The sequence below is a fragment of the Scyliorhinus canicula genome, chromosome 13 (assembly GCF_902713615.1).
Source record: "Scyliorhinus canicula chromosome 13, sScyCan1.1, whole genome shotgun sequence".
NCBI lineage: Eukaryota > Metazoa > Chordata > Chondrichthyes > Carcharhiniformes > Scyliorhinidae > Scyliorhinus > Scyliorhinus canicula.
Genome location: NC_052158.1, coordinates 60836279 through 60858419, shown reverse-complemented (window position 1 = coordinate 60858419; position 22141 = coordinate 60836279). Strand labels below are relative to the sequence as shown.

Here is a 22141-nt window from a genome sequence, read left to right as displayed (position 1 = left end):
CTGCTCTGACACTGATTCACCTTCATGTTGCCGTTTCCAGTCCCTTTTTGCCAAATCACATCTCAGTTTATTAAAACAGTGCTCACCACCACAAAAATGCTCCCTCAGAGATAACCCACCTGTCCAGACTTACTCCCCGAGACTAAATCCAGAGCTGCCTCTTCTGGGTGAAATTCTACCAAAAACTTTGTAAGTGTGGTATCTGGGGGGGAAATGTCATGCCAGTCCTTCTGGGTGGGCTGGCATGGTCCAGATCACAATCCACTCAGACGGATTTTTTTTTGGAGGTGGGGGGAGTTTTGCATTGAGAGGGGTGAGAGGGGAGAGACACTGGCAAGTCTGGCTTCACAGAGATCGGGGCATCCTTTTCAAAGTGACAATAAAGGCCTCCTGTCCACCACTATTGTCGGCATCGGGGCTTCAGTGTGAACCTCCCATCACCATCCTTGCCAGCATCAATCCCCTCTTTCCACCACCCCACTCCCACCAAGGATCACTGGCATCGAGGCTCTCCCAATGGGTCCCCCTCCCCAATCGCAAGCCCCCCCAGTGAGCGATAACACACTATGGGATCACCAAATGACACCCCTTCATTCCAACCCTCCCTTCATGCCCTGCCTCTTTCTGACCCTGCCTCTTTCTGACCCTGCCTCTTTCAGGCCCCACCCCTTGGCAGTGCCAGGATGGAACCGGTAGTGATCCCGTCGGCTTCCCGTTGCGCTGGCTTGTGGGAGAATACTGGTAGCCTGGAGAATCCGGCCTCAAAGTCCCAGCATATTTAAATTAGGATTTCAATACATCGGGTGGAGCGGGGCGGCAGCATCTAGCACTGTTTGGCATCTGGCCCAAAACACGTTTCGGACCTCTCATGATATTCACCCGACAGAGCGGGGTAAGTGCCTGGCGCAAACCAGCCTGAGAATCGTCTATTATTGGGCTTGCTAGGTATTGGCTAAAAAAAAGTTCTAATGAATGCAAATGAATTCTTCATCTTTGCTACCATTTCCATGAAAGTTATCCCAGTTAATATAAGGCTGGTTGAAACTTCCTTTATTACTATTCTGTGGCAAGGTGGATACAGAACTGGCTCGGTCACAGAAGGCAAAGGGTAACAGTTTTTCTGATTGGAAGGTTGTGACGAGTGGGGTACCACAGGGATCTGTGCTTGGGCCTCTGTTGTTTGTACAGTAGTATGCCTAAACGGTTTGGAGGAAAATGTAGCCGGTCTGATTAAGTTCGCGGGTGACACCAAGTTTTATAGAATGGCAGATAGTGTTGAGGATTGTCAGAAGATACAACAGGACACAGATAGGTTGGAGACTTGGGCAGAGAAATGGCAAATGGAGTTCAATCCAGACAAATGTGAGTTATTGCATTTTGGCAGGGCTAACACAGAGGGGAAATACACCGTAAATGGCAAAATTCTTAGGAATATAGAAAGCCAGAGAGATCTGGGCATGCATGGCCACAGATCTTTGAAAGTAGCAACACAAGTGGACAAGGTAGTCAAGAAAGCATACGGAATGCTTGCCATCATTGGACAGGGCATCAAGTATAAGAACTAGCAATCATGCTACAGTTGCACAGAACCTTGGTAAGGCCGGACTTGGAATATTGCGCACAATTCTGGTCGCCACACTACCAGAAGGATGTGGAGGCTTTGGGGAGGATGCAGAGGAGGTTTACCAGGATGTTGCCTGGATGGAGGGTGTTAGCTATGAGGAGAGGCTGAATTGACTTGGACTGTTTTCATTCGAACGACGGAGGTTGAGGGGTGACCTGATAGAGGTCTACAAGATTATGAGGGGCATGTATAGAGTGGATGGAGAGGCACACTTTCCCAGTCATCAGGGGGCATAGGTTTAAGGTCCGCGGGGTAAAGATTAGAGGAGATGTGCGAGGCAGGTTTTTTTACGCAGAGGGTAGAGAGTATCTGGAACATGCTGCCAGGGGACAAATACATGGATAGGATGGGTATATCGGCACTACGAAGTGCTGAGGTTTTTGGCAAATGTTGACATCATGACCGGTACAGGCTTAGAGGGCCGAAGGGCCTGTCCCTGTGCTGTATTGTTCTTTGTTTCTGCTCTTCTCAGCAATTTTCCTAAATATTTGCTTTTCCATCCCCCTCTGGCTGTTTGATGTTCCCAACAATGAGATTGTTCTTGTTTTGTTCAATGCATATGATGCTCCTTCTAGAATATCGTCCCTCCCCACAGCTCTGACTGTGGAGCTGCCATTCCTATCCTTCTTTAAGCCACGTTTCAATAATAGCTGCTGTATCATCCTTCCAGGTGTTTTACTCTCAGCTGATCTGTCTTATTCACCAGACCTCTTGCAATGAAGCAGATGCCACTAATCACCAAAGAGAAGAGGCAGATTGTGACATCAAACAGCATTTGACATTAATTTGATGCCGGTGCTGCCATTCTGGAGCTGAACACTCCAGGCGATGCCCTCTCTTAATCATACACAGCCGAGTGCAGCTCCAGCAGCAGGAAGGACCCCCAGCAGCACTTTTAAAGGGATCATTAACTTTCAGATTAGTTGCTGATTGAATTCCTCTGGTTCTTGCTGCAATTGTAGAAATGTTCAGTGGCTGCCAGAGTTGCTTAAAGTTGCTGAAGTCTCCAGGGAATGGTGTGGCTCATCTTGCAGGGCTTTGTTCTGACTCCAAGGATTCTGCCTCAGCCACTCACATGGGGTGAGGCAGAGCAGGGACAAACCACTAGAAGAGGGAGGAACAGGTGGGGGAAAAAAGGCTCTCAATGGATCATAAAGGGAAAAATTCTCTCATCTCACCCTGAGCGAGGAACGATGTGTCAGGCATCTCTGATTCACTAAGGAAATCCACTATATAGGGCGGCACAGAACAGAGAGAAGACAACATGGCCAGTCAATGGGAAGGTTAATGGTGACCTTGAACCTTTGCATATCAGGCTCCTTCCAGGCTGAAGCTGGTGACATTTCCCAGTTAACTGCCCACTGTTGCATAAGACAGTTCATTGAGGCTTTGTGCTCCAAGAGAACTGAGTAAGTTTCATTTACTCTTCTCAGAAAGAAGCAGAGGGAGTAAGCACATGGCTCCCCATGGGCTGGGGCCACTGACCTTGCAGAAGCTACATGTCAACTCTGAGATGTATCAAATCTGAATGGGATTCCCCTCCTTTCGCGTCCAGCTGCTGTGTGACCATATGCAGTGGAACCTATTCAAGACAATGTCTGGTGTCCTGACAGCCCACTACCATCTGCACTTCTTGTCACAGTGACAAATCAGGGATGGCTACTGGGCACGACACTCCTAATGTGGCCTTACCTAAACCCTACAGAGTAATACATCTCCAACATATTGCTGAGCCCTGATTGGGGATATCCTTTGACAGCAAGACTCTTGACTACAGAGTGAAACCCATGTTCGTCTAGGCAGCATATGTACCACACAAGCCATACTGCCATACAAAATGAAACAGAGCAGACCACTGGGGCGTTTAAACAATATTTCCACTGCCTTCCATTCTGAAGGAGTCCTGGCAGAGCACATGATTGGATTCATGGTGGTCAGCTACACAACCTCACCATCATGAGGCCACAGGCCTTACCACCAGGGGGAGAATGATCAACCAGGGGGAGAGTGGGAAGGAGGAGGGAGAGGAGACAACTGACGTACTCCCTTTCTGGCCGGACTGACTGTGAACAACTCAATTTATTGTCACAAGTGGGCTTACATTAGCGCTGTAATGAAGTTACTGTAAAAAGCCCCTAGTCGCCACATTCCGGCGCCTGCTCGGGTTCACAGAGGGAGAATTCATAATGTCCAAATTACCTAACAGCGTGTCTTTCAGGACTTATGGGAGGAAACCCGAGCACCCAGAGGAAATCCTCGCAGACACGGGGAAAATGTGCAGACAGCACACAGACAGTGACCCAATCCGGGAATCGAACGTGGGACCCTGGAGCTGTGAAGCAACAGTGCTAACCACTGTGCTACCGTGCCACCAAACATCCCAAACCAAATTAGTAATTCAAACTAGGCCCGATAGCATAAGAAGATCAACACATCAGCCTTGAGCATTCCCTCAGTGCTTGTTTTCTGGGTGCCTTTGCTTGTCCTAAAGCAGAGCGACCCAGTGGCTGCAGCGTGGTTAATGGAGGCTGTTGACATTCAGTAAGGTAGATGACAGACTGCCTCACTTGGCAGCGACAAGCAGCCTGGCTTCAGACTGCACCATCCCAGCAAGGGCAGCGGCAGTCTGGACTGGCTCTGTGGCAAGCCACAGCAATGGCACTGGTGGAGTGGCATGAGGGCCAGGGGATTGTGGCTACTCCATTGTTGAGTATATTTAAGATTGCAAAATGGTTTTATTTTTGATCTGCCACAGAATGTGGGAACTGGTGTTAAGGTAGAAGATGAGCCATGATCGTACTGATTGGTGGAGCAGATTCGAGGGGTTCAATGGTTTTTTAAAAAGTTAATTTAAGAGATGTGGGCATTGCTGGCTCGGCCAACATTTATTGCCCATCCCTAGTGGCCCTTCAAAAGGTGGTGGTGAGCTGCCTTCTTGAACCGCTGCAGCTCCTGAGCTGTAGGTAGGTACAACCATAGTGCTGTTAGAAAGGGAAATCCAGGGTTTTGACCCAGTGACAGTGAAGGAACGGTGATATAATTCCAAGACAGGATGGTGAGCGAGTTGGAGGGGAACTTCCAAGTGATGGTGTTCCCAGGTTTCTGCTGCTCTTGTCCTTCTAGATGGTAGTGAACGTGGGTTTGGCAGGTTCTGCCTAAGGAACCTTGGTGAGTTCCTGCAGTGCATCTTGTACATGTTACCCACTGCTACCACTGTTCGTCATGGTGTAAGGATTTAATGTTTATGGAAGGGGTAGCAATCAAGCGGACTGCTTTGTCCTGGATGTGTCGAACTTCTTGAGTATTGTTGGACCTGCACTCATCCAGAGAAGTGGAGAGTATTCCATTACACTCCTGACTTGTGCCTTGTAGATGGCACGCAGATCCCTTTGTACCATGCTGGCTGGTCTTCTGAAAGTTCTGAGCACTGGAAGACTTTGTGCCCACTCTCTGCCAGGTTGTGCCATTCTTGTGCCTTTCCCAGAACACATTTACTTTAACAATGACTTTCGGCACCTGCTCCAGTTAAAATAGAGCTCCCCTTGAAGAGGTACAGGCTGCCTTTAAGTAACGCTTGAACTCATGGTTGCCTTCCATTCGTTTGCAGCCCCTGCCACCATTCAACAGCGTGCTTAGCACTGGCTGAGTGCGACAGCCATTTATATGAGAAGGCAGCACGAAATGTACGCTTCTTGCATTGGAAGGAATAAGCGTGGGATATTCATGCATGGCAACTCCCAAACCCGTTTTAGGGACTAATCAAATTTTGCCACCTAGATATTCCCCGTATTGACCTCATTTCAATACTAAATCCTTGTGAATCCATTGCCAGGCTTAATTTAAAGCTAGCAATTTATTTTATTAATCTCATTATTTCTGTGCACAATATGCCTTTTGTTCGATGTTTTCTGTTCGCTTTGGGAGGACTGAATTGCTGTACAAACGATTAAAGGTTCTCTTGCCAGAAAAGATTTGCGATCAGACTCAGTTTATAAATTCTCATTACAGCATAACTTTTCCTGGCAAACTGGCACTGTTTATCAGAATCTATCCATACAAGGGAAGGGAGTGGTTCATTATTAATCGCCTTAAATATTTAGTGGTTAATATTACTGCACATTTGGCTTTGCTGCCAATACTTGTAGCCTTTTGAATTGTGTGCCTTTTTGAGTGAAGTTGGATTTAGTTTCAATCTACACAGGAAGCCATTTCTGGTTAAGAATTTTTATTGACCACTTTTTTCTGAGTAATCCCTCTGGGTCAGACAATTAAACTGAGATTGCTGATTGGGAATTGACTCATTGACATTTTCTCACCCTTGCAGTCTGACGATTTAACAGTGGAGGTCGGAAGTTATTGATGCAGGTGCTTTCATAGAATCCCTACAGTGCAGAAGGAGGCCATTCAGCCCATCGAGTTTACACAGACCCTCTGAAAGAGTACTCCACCCAAGCTCACTCCCCTGCCCTATACCAATAACCCCTTTACCGAACCTACACATCTTTCTTTGGACACTGAGCTGCTATTTAGCATGGCCAATCCACCTAACCTGCTGATCTTTAGACTGTGGGATGAAACTGGAGCACCCAAAGGAAACCCACCCACGCAGACATGGGGAGAATGTGCAAACTCCACACAGACAGTGACTCAAGGCCGGAATTAAACACAGGTCCCTGGTGCTGTGAGGCAGCAGTGCTAACCACTATGCCACCATGCTGCCCCTTATTCTTGAAACAAGACTTACAGAAACCCACATTTTGTTTTGGATCTGATGGACAATTTGGCCCACATAATGCTGGAAGTAATCGCTGCAATTGCCTGCGGATATTAGAATGTGTTCACGTAAAGCACCTGCTTTAACCAATGAATTAAAATTCAAGGGTTACACCTAATAACAATGGTGAATTATCCTGCGATAAAAAAGCTGGAAAAGTAGGCAAAAATTAGGATCTATACAGCAAATGTTCAGAGGAATGTGTTTGGTCACAGGTTCATACAACAACTTCCCATCAAGAACAATTAACAGGATGTAAATGCAAGCCCCATTTCAGGACTGGAGCATAACACCCAGGTTAATGTTCCAATACAGTACTGAGGCAGTGCTGCATTGTCACTGGTGCCATGCTCGGAATGACTTGTCAGACTGAGGTCCCCTCTGTGTGTGTGGGTGAACACAAGAGAACCCATAGTACTGTGAGATGAGCATCTGCCAATATTGCTCCTTAATCTACATTAACAGATGAACTGATCGTTTGTATACCTTTTCTTCTGTGGGACTTTGTTGTGACTGCTGCATTTGTCTGCATAAGAATAGCAACTCAACTTTAAAGCAGATGTGAAACTTTCGGAAAGGCCCTCAAAGATGCAGTGTGGCTCTATCTAAAGGTTTGCTCTATCTAAAAGTTTGCTGTCTGACCTGCTGAGATTGTCCTGTATTTTCTGTTTTTGTTTCAGATTCCAGCATCCGCAGTGATTTGCTTTTATCTAAAAGTTTGCTCTTTCTATCGTATCCCGCGAAGGAACTGGAGAATTGTCTTGCTAACAACAAAATTAAAGGCGAGAACAATAAGTCAGTACCAGGTGATTGAATTCTCCTCAGAGCAGTCATCATCAGAGTCCAGGGATTATCAAACATTTCTGTGTACTGAACCTTACTGAATCACTTAGGGGACCTCCTGCAGTCACAGACAGGTTCCCAAAGGAATCCTACAAATATTTGCATGCTGCTGGGGACTCTTGCAAACATCATTGCACTTGAAGGAACTGCTGTAACAAATGCCCAGAGGACCCCTTGAGAAAATATAAGCATTCTCCCAAAGGAGCAATTACAAAAAATTTGCATGCCAAAGCCAACTGCTGCAGATATTTATAGATTCCCAGGCATACGCTGCACATATTTACAAACTGGAGCCCATATAAAGAGTGATACACTTCTAGGTATTGTTGAAGAAAGTTTTATTTTTAGGCACACAGCAACATGAAATGCTTTGTGAATAAATGCAGTAAAAAAACTATGAAAAACTGGACTCTGGTGATTTTGACTCCAGGAACGATATTCCCGTTCTGCTCAGTTAAGACTATCTGTGAAACGCAACAGCCAAGGTCGGACAAAATGTCAGTTATAAATCAATACCAATATTGACTTACCTTTTTTGTTTTTACCTGAATGCTTCCTGAGGTCAGGGAGACATTTCATGGAATTTCCTTTTCTGTGCACTTTACAATAACTGTTTACTGCTGCCAGGAGTCTTGAATAAATGGAGTCAGATCAACAATGAGATGATTGGACTTTGCCTATTAAATAAATCGTGCTCCATAAAATTTCTGTTGGGTTAATATTTCAATTTCTGAAATGGAAGTAGTTCTTTGTTCCAATGGGGAAAGTCTGGTGAAGGGTCAGGACTTAAAAGATCAAGATGGCACCAAGTTGAAAAGGGCAACAAAGAAGAGGAAAAAGACAAAGGGACAAAGGTCGGGCAAAAGGAATGACGTGAAGTATGAAGGCAGCAAACAAATGACGCGAAGAAGGTGAAAATACAAAGTAAAGCATCTGACAACAATTGCCAGACACCAAACATCCAAAGGTCCCGTTTGGATGGCATCATGGGCAGGCAGCACTCTGGATTACAACCTGTGTGACCCACTAATTGATATCATTGAAGAATCCCTAGCAGATCCTCAGGTATCAGCCTATGATGCCAGATACCCCTGGAAAATCAATGATGTTGGTGCAGCGCTGAATTTCCCCCTTGTGTTAATTAGCGTTTTGCTTCGTTTGATTGGACCATTCATGTTTTATTAGTTGTGTGGAGGGAATGTATACAGCTATCTCTTCTCTTGGTGACAAAACCAGTGCCAGATGTTGAGACATCTTTACAAGGACATACGAAATTGGGCAGGGATGGGTGATATACTCCACTGAGTCTCTTCCACTATTCAATAAGATCATGTCTCCACTTTCCTGCACAATTCCCACATCCCGTGATTCCCTAGTGCCCAGAAACCTACCAATCCCAGCCTTCAATACACTGATTGACTGAACATCCATTGTCCTTTGGGGCAGAGAAATCCGAAGGCTTTACAACATTCTGAATAAGGAACTTTCTCTTCCGTTAGTGCTAAATGGTCGACTCCTGATCTTGATTCTGTGCCCCGTGTTCTGGACCCTCAAGCAGGGAAATTGCCTCTCAACATCCACCCTGTGAAGCTCTCTTAAGAACTTGAATGTTTCAAAGAGATCACCCTTCATTCTTCTGCAGTGGGGCCCATACTACTCAATCTCTCCCCACAGTCAGCTCTGTCACCCCAGGAATCAATCCAGTGAAGCCTTCTTGCACTCCCTCCAAGCCAAATATATACTTCCTTAGGTAATGAGGCCGAAAACTCCAGTATCACCAAAGGTCTATATGATTGCAGCAAGACTTATGGCAGCAAGACCTTACTTAAGGTCAATATGATTGCAGCAAGACTCTTTCGGTATTGCAACCCCCTTGTAATAAAGGGTAACATACCATTTGCTTCCTTAATTTCTTGTTGAAGCTGTACGGTAACTTTATGTGTCTTGTATACAATACCCGTATCTCCCAGAATCCCAACATTTTTTCGTCTCTCACATTTAAAAAATATTCTGTTTTGCATTCTTCCTACCAAAGAGGATACTTTCGCACTTCCCCACATGATACCTCATCAGACACATTCTTCTCCAAATGAGTGGCTCAGTTCACTTCCCTTTGCAGCCTCTTTTCATCCTTCTCACAGCTTAGTGGATTTTTAATGCTCTGGCCAGATCACGTCGTCAGTAGTGTGTCTGGTTCTAATAGAACATAGAACATACAGTGCAGAAGGAGGCCATTCGGCCCATCGAGTCTGCACCAACCCACTTAAGCCCTATCCCCGTAACCCAATAACCCCTCCTAACCTCTTTTGGTCACTCAGGGCAATTTACCATGGCCAATCCACCTAACCTGCACATCTTTGGACTGTGGGAGGAAACCGGAGCACCCGGAGGAAACCCATGCAGACACGGGGAGAACGTGCAAACTCCGCACAGACAGTGACCCAGCAGACAATCGAACCTGGGACCCTGGCATTGTGAAGCCACAGTGCTAATCACTTGTGCTAGCGTGCTGCCCACTGGTCACTAATCTGGTCACTATGTTATTCTCTAAGTCTGAATGAAGACTGTAGACTTACAGTTAACACAAACTCTTTAGTCAAAGGGTTCATTCTGCTTCCAGAGCTCAACTGGATGTAAAACAGTCAAGAGGTATGACCAGTGAAACTAAGGTAAACTGCCTAAGCTGAGCTGTCTCTGTCTGCTGCTGCTCACTAGCCCTGTGCTTCTGAAAGAGGTGGATCCTACTTTGGGCTCCACCCTTTATACCCGTCTCTGATGCTACCCTCTAGTGGTGCTGTGACTGTTACATCTGTCCCTGGTGTATGTGCAGATATATGTACAGATTTACAGATCACTACAGTCACTAATCCACAAAGGGAATCCTTCAGTGCTGGAGAAAGTTCATAAATACACCATAACATCAGAGGGCTGAGGTATAAGAGTAGACTAGATAAGGTGGGCACTTCAACCTCATTAGATGTTGCCTGAGGGTGGAATCTAACCAAAGTGTGGAGATTCCGGCATTGGACCTGGGTGAGCACAGTAAGAAGTCTTTCAACACTAGGTTAATATCCAACAGGCTTTTTCCAATCACTAGCTTTTGGAGCACTGCTCCTTCCTTAGGTGAATCCAGCTGATTCACCTGAGGAAGGAGCAGTGCTCTGAAAGCTAGTGATTGGAAACAAAACTGTTGGACTTTAACCTGGTGTTGTAAGACTTCTTACTTTTACCAAAGTGTAAGAGACATTAAGTGGTGTGGTGCAAAAAAATAGTTACTTCGAGGTGTCAGTTGGGAGCATCATTTAGCTATTGGTCATAGGTTCAAGAACCTCCAGTGCCAAACTGACAAGCAACAAGTGAAATAACTGCAAATAATTGTCATTTATTTTATCTTCCAGTCCATCTCTGGCACTTGTTTGCGTACATTTTATTGAAGAAATGCCCTGGTCAGTTTAAGGTCTAGATGGTACTGAAGTGTTAAGTTGCTTTGAGATCCTTTCAATAACCCAGCTATGAATGCCAGTGAAGGCATGTTTATGTTCTTATATATATAAAAAAAACAGTGTGGTTATGACACATCTCAAATAACTACTGGCTGGAATCTCGCACAGCCCACAATGTGTCTGCCAGCCGTGGTTCAGGTTCCCCCACCTTTTCCTTGGAGTCAGAAGGTCATGGGTTCAAGTCCCACTCCAGAGGCAAAATCTAGGCTACAATATAGCTCCGAGGGAGTGCTGTCCTGCTGGAGGTGTTATACTTTAGATGAGACATCAAACTGAAGTCCTGTATTCCCTCTGGACAGAAAATATCCTACGGTATTAGTCAAAGAGCAGGGGAGCTCTGACTGGTGTCCTGGTCAATGTTAACCAGCATCACTCCAACTGATTATCTGTGATTATATGCTCATTTATCTCACTGCTGTGTGTGTGGGGGTACTTTCTGTACTCAAATTGACTAGTGTTTCCTACATTATGACAGTGACTACCTTACTGGCTGTAAATCATCTTTGGGATATCCTGACTTAATATAGGCAAAACTTTCTCTCACAATATAAAAGTGCAGCAATTAAACACACTGTGAACTTCGATAATCCTGAAGCATTTTACCAAGCGGTTGCTGAGCTGCACATGTCGGTCCTTCAACCAACGACTGCTGGAGCTATGAGGGGGTAGAGAGAACGAGGATATGCTGAAGTGGGTTTTTGCTGTGATTTGTTTCAAAGCATGATTCCTTTTTGTGATGAGGGGTCCTAATGGACTTCTCATTCTCTAAACAAAGCAGGGTGGGCCCTGAGGAGGCGCCAGGCACGGTGCCATCATTAAAGATCAGACCAAGAAATGGGCCGCAATGGGAAAGTGACTGATCAGCCCACACACAAATCAGGTTTTAGCTGCTGGTCAAAATGAACACTTGTGATGCACATATGCTGATTCAGGCCCTCGGTTTTTTGCAGCTTGAATTCTAATAAACAGAGCCCACTTGCCAAGAAGCGTTCTGTTTGTGTCAAAATTCTGTAAACTGGCAATAAATAACTGCCACTTGGTGAACCTTTGCACTCAAGCCCGTTTCACCATTTATTCAGCTATTTAATCTCCACAAAAATGCACAGAGCACTCCATAAAAACATACTTGAAGCAAGAAGTGATTAGTTTCACACAAATCTGTGCAGTTCATGATCTGAGCTCAGCAGGAACATTAGGTGACCAACTGCATTTGAAATGAAAATCGTTTATTGTCACAAGTAGGCTTCAATGAAGTTACAGTGAAAAGCCCCTAGTCGCCACATTCCGGCACCTGTTCGGGGAGGCTGGTACGGGAATTGAACCGTGCTGCTGGCCTGCCTTGGTCTGCTTTCAAAGCCAGCGATTTAGCCAGCGATTTTATGCTTCTGTGATGTTTGTCCCCGTTAAGGGGTGAACTGCCGAGAGGGTCACATGACCCGGGTACCCAATCAAGGGCGAGGGTTGGGGAATCACCTGGGAAAGCGTGGGTTTCTGTATCAGTTCGATCCTGAAAGCTGACCCGCAGCCACGAGGCTGTAAGCCTCTGCATTGTAATCATATGTAAATAAATGTTGCAGTTGTTATTTACCTAACTGGTGAACAGGAAATATTACATTGGCGACGAGGATTTAAAAAAAAATGGTCCCAAGGTCATGAGTAGTAAATCGCGTTGAATTTCAGTTTGATTTGAGAGACGGAAGAGTGTTTGCAGATATGCCCTTTTTCGGATGGATAGATACTTTTGATGCCTCTGTGGAGAACTGTACACAATGCATTGAATGTTTGTGCAACTTTTTTCAGGCCTAATTTTTTCAGAAATAGAGGAAGGAGGGAAGAGAAAGGCATCCTTCTGAATGCGTGTGTGCCCCAGGCCTACAATTTAATACACATCTCCAAACACGCCCGACTCCAAGATATTCACTGAGATAACTGAATTGGTGAAAACACACTACAACCCAAAGCTATCAGTAATTTTGCAGCGATTTAAGTTTTATTCGACCAGGAGAGCCCCTGGGGAATCTATTGCAACCTATATTACCAAGTTAAGACAGATCGTAGGGCACTGTGACTATGGAACCACTCTCAGTCACTTTATATTGTGGGGCGAATAATGCGGTTATCCAAAGGAAGCTATTAGCAGAAAGCAATTAGCTGCTTTTGAAGTGGTGCGGAACTGTCAATCACAACAAGAATGTTTATAAAGCGTTGTCATTAGCATCAAGACAGGTTACCTGAGATGCATTCAAGATTGAGGAAAAGATAGATCAATATTTAACCAAGCACTTCCTCTGGAGTAATAAAACTATCAAACTTTGGCTAATGCAATGTATTGCTGTGTAAAATTGAATGGTAGATTTGTATTTCAAAGGCTGTCAAGGATTTGAAGCCCTTTGAGCCCTTTCGCGGAAGCCTCTGACACCGGTAACAGCTGCTCTTTAAACACTTTTGTCTGAGGCAGCGGATGTTAAGAAAGGGTAAGTGCAAAGCAGTGAGCTTTCATTCTACTGTCTTGAATGCTCTTATGCCTTCAGTAAGAAGTCTTACAACACCAGGTTAAAGTCCAACAGGTTTGTTTCAAACACGAGCTTTCGGAGCACGGCTCCTTCTTCAGGTGCTTCTGTGCTCACCCCAGTCCAACGCCGGCATCTCCACATCATGGCTACTTATGCCTTCAGGCAGTGGTCTCTCATGGGGTCTCTGATGGGGATGTTTTATGATGGCATCTGATTGGGGGTGGGAGGAGACAAGATTTTCATTGTGAGGGGTAGGATGCCTTCAGATAAACTTTGGGAGGGCACCTCAGTTATGCACAGACCCCATTGACACAACGTGGGGTCCACCGAGTCAGGATCACACTAGGAAAAACTTGCACCAAGTCCCACTGGGTGGATTTCCAGATGTGGGTGTTGATGCATAATGGGAGGGGGAGGGGGTATGGAGACTCGGGCTTTCAGCCCGTTATTCAGATATAAATGGGTACAAATTACTGATTTGCATCCTCCTGCCGGCGCAGGGTGTGTAGCTCACTTCCACCACCAGTGGGGGACCAGAGCATCGGAACAGGATTAGCACCCAGCAGCAACCTCGTTTTTCAGCCAATGCTCCATTCGCCGTATGATCGGGCAATGGAGAATCCACCCTATAATGTGTGAGAGTGTCCCAAACTGAAACACTGGTTTTGGGTTGTTTATTATTTTGGGGGATATTAGTGAGAAACATCTGTGGAATCAGTGAGAACTCAAATCTTTATTTCATTAAACAATAAAAAGTATTTATTTAAGGATAATTGAGCACCACAAAATACAATCCTATACTTCGGTACGTTAACTGTAATCACTTAGTCCCTCAAAGACTGGAAACCTATTTATTTCCCCCGTAATTCTAAACTCTACTGATGCTGTTTCTATCTCTACTGTATGTTGTACAACAAAGCTCTATGTGACTAGCATTCAATGCTATTTCTCTCCACCAACTCTACTGAGACCCCCCTCCATTTCCAGTGACTATTACACCATTTGGCCGATGACCAGGACATGGGAATGGTCTTTGGTTCACTGAAGAAAATGATCTCTTACACACACTGGCTTTTGCCTTCAGCACTTGATCTCTAACTGAGCTGTTTCCTGAGGCTGGTTGCCTCTCTTTGTCTTGCTGTTGCTTCTTTTACACCTCATCTGTGACTATCTTGCTTCCTGGCTTACATCACTCTGGCTTCTAAATGTATCAATTGCAAAAAACACCCTTTTCCCTATTCTTTCCTGTCTCTTCCTTTCTCCTGGTTGTTGCCCTGACATGGTTTACAAAATACATGGCAATTTGATTTTACTTGTGCAAAAAAAAAAATCATTTTAATGGCATCCAACCATTTTGTGATATATGTAAAACATACGAGATATCCAGGGCTGGCAAGAGTCATTTTGATGACAAGGGACAGAATAACAATATGATACCGCACCCTTCCAGAAAAGCTTGATACTGGAGGCTTGGGAAACAATAAACACACAAGACAATCCAACCTCCAGGACCCTGCTGACCTTGAGAAATGTAGGAAAAACAAAGATGGATGATCTCATAGCAGCAATGCACCATGGTTTGGAACCAAATACCTGCTCCGAGCAGGTAATATACAGAGTTTACCTTCATTACCTGCACATCATTGATCTGCTAATCCTTCTTGATCATCAATAAAAATGTATTGTTGGTGGAGAGAAATAGCATTGAATGCTAGTCACATAGAGCTTGGTTGTACAACATACAGTAGAGATAGAAACAGCATCAGTATGAAGCAATTTTGTTTAAGAGGTTCTCATATGCCAACCGACATGACACACATTTATTTGGATGAGAAGGGTGGCATTGGAAAAACAGAGATGACATGCTATGGGGATGCATGGGAGGAGTTTTTATAGAGGCAGTGCAATGTAAGGGCTGCATATTGACGGACACGCTCTTCTGTATTGTAGGCCTGGGAGAACATAATACGAGAGCCTGTGACTCCCAAGCAGGTATTGTGCAGCTTCCTCTCACGTGCCAGTCTTTTGGGCAGAATGGTGGCACAGTGGTTAGCACTGCTGTCTCACAGCACCAGGCACCAGGGTTCAATTCTGGCCTTGGGTGACTGCCTGTGTGGAGTTTGCACTTTCTCCCCGTATTTGGGTGGGTTTCCTCCAGGTGCTCCGGTTTCCTCCCACAGTCCAAAGATACGCAGGTTAGGTGGATTGGCCTTGATTAATGTTCGGGCTCAGGAGGAGTAGGCCTAGGCAGGGTGCTATTTCGACTGATCACTGCTGCATGCCCATTTTGAATTTCAGGAAGATTGTAGTTTAGTCGACCAGAAACATGCCTCATAAATAAGTGCAAAGTAGCATTTAGATGACCTAGTCATGACTGCCAAATATTACTTTACCTTTGCCTGCTCTGCTACCATCAATTTCCTGCTCCTGCCCAGCAAACTTGAGCGGTGCTCATTTAAGCATGATTTTTAAAGGTATTTTCAACCACAGTCTTGGAGGGGCTGGAAGCAGTTTATTTATTATTAGTCAGTTGCATGTCAATTGCTTCTGATATCTGACCTCGTTGCTGCTTTGGTTACTGCACACATATTTCCTTGACACTATGATGCTGCTCCCTTTCAACTCACAATGTTTCTGCACTTCTTTTTTTAGATGGGGGCCCATCAAAATCTGACGTCGCTTCACTGGACCACCAAGCTTTTTGTGAGGAGTGAACTTTACACTGACTGTTCTAAATGAAAACAGGCTGCCAAAAATAGGCCCATGTTGGCCCCATGTTATGTTAGTGGTGTACATATTCAGCTGGTGTACATATGAAAAGCAACCTTGATTTCACAGCAAATCTGAACTTGTGGAGCTCACATGAGTGCCAGTCAGAAGGTTGAAGGCATTGATGTGCCAATTTAGACCTTGAACATATAGCTAGCTGAAATGCCAGTACAGTGCTGAGAGTGGGCCGCACTGTCAGGTGTCTCATCTTTTAAACACAATGTTGAACTATATGTTGGACATAAAACACTGCTTGTGCAGAAAAACAGTAGCGTTTTCTTATTCTCCTGTCAACATCTCACCCTCACCCAACACTACCAAAAATAGACTTAGTAGTTTTTATTTTATTTTCTGATCGTTGAATCTTGTACTGTGCAAGTGAAAAATGAAAATCGCTTATTGTCACAAGTAGGCTTCAATTAAGTTTCTGTGAAAAGCCCCTAGTCTCCACATTCCACTGTTCGGGGAGGCTGGTACGGGAATTGAACTGTGCTGCTGGCCTGCCTTGGTCTGCTTTAAAAGCCAGCAATTTAGCCCAGTGTGCTAAACCAGCCCCTAGTGTGCTAAACCAGCCCCTGTTTGTCTACATACCAACAAATGGGAGAGGATAGATTGGTCTTCCATGCCTAAGTTCTTTCTGGGCTGGCAACCCTTCAATTCCATCTCCAAATAAAGGGGTAAAGTTTGATTTTCAGTGCATGGGTAGGGATTTAATCAGGTGATTCACCCACCCGATGTAGGATGCTCCATTGGAATGGAAACTGAGTGTGTTCTGAAAAGGGTGGCACAGTGGCACAGTGCCAGGGACCACGGTTCAATTCCGGTGACTATCTGTGTGGAGTTTGCACGTTCTCTCGGGTGCTCCGATTTCCCCCCACAGTCCAAAGAGGATCAAGAATAATGGGGAAAAGGCAGGAGAATGGAGATGAGATAAATATCAGCCATGACTGACTGGTGAAGCAGACTCGATGGGATGGATGCGTGCTTTGCCGGTGGGAATGGGAGCAGTGCGTGACGAGGGCTCGGAAAGTTGTTCCCGTGCAGGAGGACCATTCTCAACCATTCCGTGCTTGGTTCCCTTACACATCCCTTCACCCTCTCGGCTGTGGCTGTCCAGTGGTAGCATTGCAAGTTTGGAAGGGCCAAGCCTCCCATGCTTCTTCTCCTCTGCAGTGTTGCCTTGGGGATTTTTGGATTCTTCCCCCCCAACCACACAAACGGCATAATCATTTTATCTATTCTTTGGAAAAAGGCCTTGGGGCTAAAGATCGGTAGGGATCTAAACAGGAAGTGGGGGTCTCGGAGGTGTACAGTCCCCGGTGGAAGGCCTCATGTGCTTGGGTAACCTTTCTTGGTTTGGCTACCAGTCCACCTCTGCTGTCCTATATCTGGACTATCTCTGTTATGGCTGCCTGTTTTCTCAGCTGGTGAGCCAACAGGAGCAGCTGGTGAGCTAGTCTTCTCTCCATGTTCATAAAAGGTCCCCCGTGTCTGGCGGTGTTGGTGCACTGCCTTCCTGGTGGATGATAGTTAAAGTCCATTTGTAGCTTTTTCCTCTCCGCCAGAAGCTCTACAGTCGGGGCCTCGGAGCATCTTCTGTCAACCTCCAGGATGGAGTCGATCAGTGGTTGCCTAGCCACCGTCTCTTCCCTATCTCTACGTGTCTTGTAGGCTATACTCTCTCCCCTCGCCTTCAGTGCCTCCCAGCACGTGGAAGGTGAAATTTCCCCATTCTGGTTGTTAGTAATGTACTTGCCTATGGCCTGTGATGTTATTTGGCAGACGGCCTTGTCGGCCAAGAGGTCGATGTCCAACCTCCCATGTGGGGCGTTGGGCACGGCCCGTTGTTTGAGTTGTTGGTCTCCCTCTCTCCAGGGTGGCCGGGGATGCCTTGCTTCACCGGTCTGCAAACTCGCTCACACGTTGCTCTTGACCGTTTTCTCTGCTTCCACCTTCTCCGCGGCCCCTCCAGCTCCCATTCGCTGGTATGTTATATCTATTCTCCTTTAATTATTTATTTATTTTTTAAATTTAGAGTACCCAATTTTTTTCCAATTAGGGGGCAATTTAGCATGGCCAATCCACCAATCCTGCACATCTTTTTTGGGTTGTGGGGGCGAAACCCACGCAAACAAGGGGAGAATATGCAAACTCCACACAGACAGAGCCGGGATCGAACCTGGGACCTCGGCACCGTGAGGTAGCAGTGCTACTCACTACGCCACCGTGCTGCCCTTCCCCCCCTTTACTACTTGAGGGTAGAGTGAGTCCTAATTTTCGGGCTGAATTCATCTAAAAGTGTCTATTTGATTATATTCTGGAGGAGAGTCCCCTGATGGGCGACTGCTCAGCACATCGCCGTCACCGGAGGTTTTGTGGGCAGCAATGCTAACCACTGTTCCACCGTTCCGCTATGGAATGTGTGGGTTAGCTGGATTGGCCATGATCATTTGCCCCATAGTGTGGGGTTACGGGGATGGTGCTACGGGGTTGGGGGGGGGGGGGAGAGTGGGTGGTGGTGGGCCTAGGTAGGGTGCCCATTTGGAGGTTTGGTGCAAACATGATGGGCCAAATGGCCTCCTTTTACATTTGAGGGATTTTATGTTTACGTTTTATTGCTCAGCCCAGGCAGTGGAGGTGTAAATATACTCTGAGGTGTCACAATGAAGGAGAAAAGAGTGGCTGGTCCACCCCTGTCAGTTCAGTAGAAAGAGGTTCCACCTTAAATTCCTTTTTGAAGCCAATACCAGTCCAAAAATGGGTCACAGATATACGTTCTGGTTTTTGTTTTCTTACTGACACAACAACACATGAAGGGGTTTAGCTTACAGATATTGGGAAGGTACCTGACGTCAACTGGTCTCCAGCAATGATGGCTCTTACCAGTCTCCAAGTGCAGATCAATGACTGTTGCCTGGGCTGTATTTCACAGCCTGTCTTAACATTGGTGAACCCCTTACCTTATCCAGAGTTTTCTTCAGAGCAGACCGGTCCTTCTCGAGGCGGACTTTGCAACGTTGAAGTTCTCGTTTCTCGTTCTCCAACTGGGCGACAGCTCTCTGCAAGTTGGTCACGCGCTCCTGGTAGATGTGCTTTTCCTGTTGAAGTTTCTCGATCTGTTTCAGCACGCCCTCCTCACACTCGTGCCGCTGATGCAATACCTGGGGGTAGAGGTAAGATGGTTAAAGCAACTAATATTACTGCCCTGTCTCTGATCCACATTCTTCAAACCGTAAGTAGAGTTTAACCAGGACTGGAAGCAGTAACTATCTTTCTTCAACACACTATTTTTGGATAGATGTCTTTGCACTAGGAGAGACAATGGATTGACATCGAACCTCCCAGTCCTTATCATTTCGCATTGAACTATGTTTTTTTGTTCCGATTTGAATTTGTGGAGATACCCAGAGATTGAATATTGCATTTTGGAATGATTAAAAATGAGAACATGCAGGAATAAATACTGCAGGAAAATATTGGATGAATACCACAGGAACATAAGAGAGTGAGTACCACGGGAACATGGTGGGAATATTTCAAGGCTTGGAAAACAGGAATACAACATTGATGTAACTCTGTAGTGATGGTGTACGTACAAATGCAGGAAACATCAGGAGTGGTCTCATTGATCTACCATAGTCCATCCCAAGAACCACATTCAGACTGCAGGAGGAGTTGGCAGTATGGTAGTAAATGTCAGGTTTATAGCCATGTGTCCCCCTTCCCATTTGGCAGTACTCAACCAGGTAACCTCAGGTTGCTCCTGTCTGCCCAGCTAAGGAAAACCTTCCATCTTCATGGGATAATGGTGTGGATGAGGGTAAGGAACATGTGGTCATCTCTACAACCCAGCCCTCAGCTTCAGATCTCCGCCTCACCTAAATCACCAATGATTTAGTGGGTTAAATGGGGGAAGGGCTCCCAATTCCTTTGCACTGCCAGCTTTGATCGGCGATGCCGCTCTCGCATCAAAAAGGTTCTGCATTTGAAGCCCCACTCCAGGGACCTGAGAATGTAAATTGGGGAAACACATCAATGCAGTACTGAGGGAGTGAAATCATGGCGTAAATGATCGCTTAAGACATTCCTTGAGACTTTCTGTGAATCTTCTGTTTAAGTTACCAAAGAAGATTGATCCAAATGCTGTTGAAATTCTACCCTCCCACCTCCAAATATAACTATTCAAAGAGGAGCAAGGAGCTTATCCCAATATCGTAAACAACATTTATTTGTCAAGGAATACCACCAAATACATGTCACTTTTGGTTCCCTCAGCCAAATGATTGACATATATTGTGAATAGCTGGGGCCCTATCACTGATCCCTGCAGGACCCTACTAGTCACCACCTGCCACTCCAAAAAAAGGCCCATTTAACGACATTCATCTCAGGACCGCAAGAAGAAGGGAAGAGGAGCAAAAGTGGTGGGGGATTCAATAGTTCGGGGAACAAACAGGTATTTCAGCTGCCGCAGATGTGACTCCAGAATGTTGTTTTGCTTCCCTGAGGCCAGGGTCAGGGGTGTCACTGAATGGCTGCAGGGCATCCTAAAGGGGGAGAGTGGTGTCAGACATCATGGTGCACATTGATACCAATGATTTAGGTAGAATGAAGGATGAGGGTATGTATGAAGAATTCAGGGAGCTAGGCAACAGATTAAAAAGCAGGACCTCAAAAGTTGAAATCTCTTTACTTTCAGTGCCACCTGCTTGCGAGTACAGAAATAAGAGAATAGAGCAGATGACTGTGTGGCTCAAGTGTTGGTGCAGGAGGGTGGGCTTACGATTCCTGGATCACTGGGACCGTTTCTGGGGAAGGCGGGGCTTGTAAATGCAGGACAGTCTGCATCTGAATCAGAATAGGACCAACATCCTTATGGGTGGGTTTGCTAGTGCTGCGTGAGGAGTTTAAAAAAGTTCAGCAGGGGGAAGGGGACAAAGCCACTCCCCTCACATTCCCAACAAACTTTGTGTCAACCGTAAACTTGAACATGCCACTTTTGGTTCCCGCAGCCAAATCATTGACAGATATTGTGAATAGCTGGGGCCCTGTCACTGATCCCTGCAGGACCCTACTAGTCACCACCTGACACTCCGAAAAAAGGCTTATTTATTCCCACTCTCTGTTTCCAGTCTTCAAATGAATTCTCAATCCATGCCAATGTATTTCTCCCTATTTCATGTGCATTAACTTTTCATATAACCTCTTCTGTGGGACTTCATGGAAAGCTTTCTGAAAATCTAAATACACCACATCCACTGGTTCACCCTTATCTATTCTGCTAGTTATATCATCAAAATGCTCTAGTAGGTTTGTCAAACACGATTAGCCTGTCGGCCATACCTTCTAGGCCATGAAAGCTACCCAAACAATGCAAGTAACTAGACATGCCTGTGCAATCAGACCCTCCCCAGTTTCAGTGAGCATCTTCAGGGAAGGAGTTCAATAGAACTGGAATAAATCCAGAGATTGTTCTGGAAAGTGATTATGTTGTTGCTGTTTGATTTATCAACATAGGCCTGTCCTGCCGGCTGAACCTTGAAATCCCCAAACCCGAACTGCGGCATGATAATGCCTCCCAGTTTCTGGTGCCTACCTCCTGCAGTTGCCGGTTCTGACCTTCCAACTCCAAACGCCTCAGCTCCAGATCTGCCTGTGCATTCTGCATCAACTGCACACGTTCCACCAAAGCATGGTTCTTCTTCTTTGTGTCCGAGAACCCCTGGCGGATGGTGTCCAGCCGCTCCTGTGGCAAAAAGAAAACACCAACAAATAAGCTATGCTCTCAGAAGACAGGTGAAGTACCTGCACTGAAAATGACACGGTTAGCATAATATATACATAGGCCATTCAACACAGCTAGTCTAACGCTGGTGTTAATGCTCTCACCTTACTTCAAATCCAATCAGGATACCTTCCCTTCTCCTTATGTGTTCATCTAGTTTCCCATTAAATGCTATTCACCTCAGCCATTCTTTGAGGTGGTGAGGCCTGCATTTTAACCGCTCCCTGGGTCAAAGGTTTCTCCTGAACTCTCCATTTGGCCTTTAACGGCTGTCTAATATTTATACTCCTAGAACTGCCCCACAGTGGAAAACATTTTCTTTAGGTCTAT

The 22141-nt window shown here is 45.6% G+C and overlaps 1 protein-coding gene across 1 annotated transcript in view; it reads right to left on the bottom strand.

Annotated features, from left to right (window-relative positions):
• Positions 1-22141, bottom strand: part of crocc2 (ciliary rootlet coiled-coil, rootletin family member 2) — a 328062-nt gene that overhangs the window by 53329 nt on the left and 252592 nt on the right. Inside the window, exons 32-33 of the mRNA XM_038817133.1 lie at positions 21623-21772; positions 18987-19187 (exon numbers count right to left, since the gene is read on the bottom strand). Coding sequence (XP_038673061.1) covers positions 18987-19187; positions 21623-21772 — 351 coding nt within the window. The remainder of the gene's footprint in view (positions 1-18986; positions 19188-21622; positions 21773-22141) is intronic.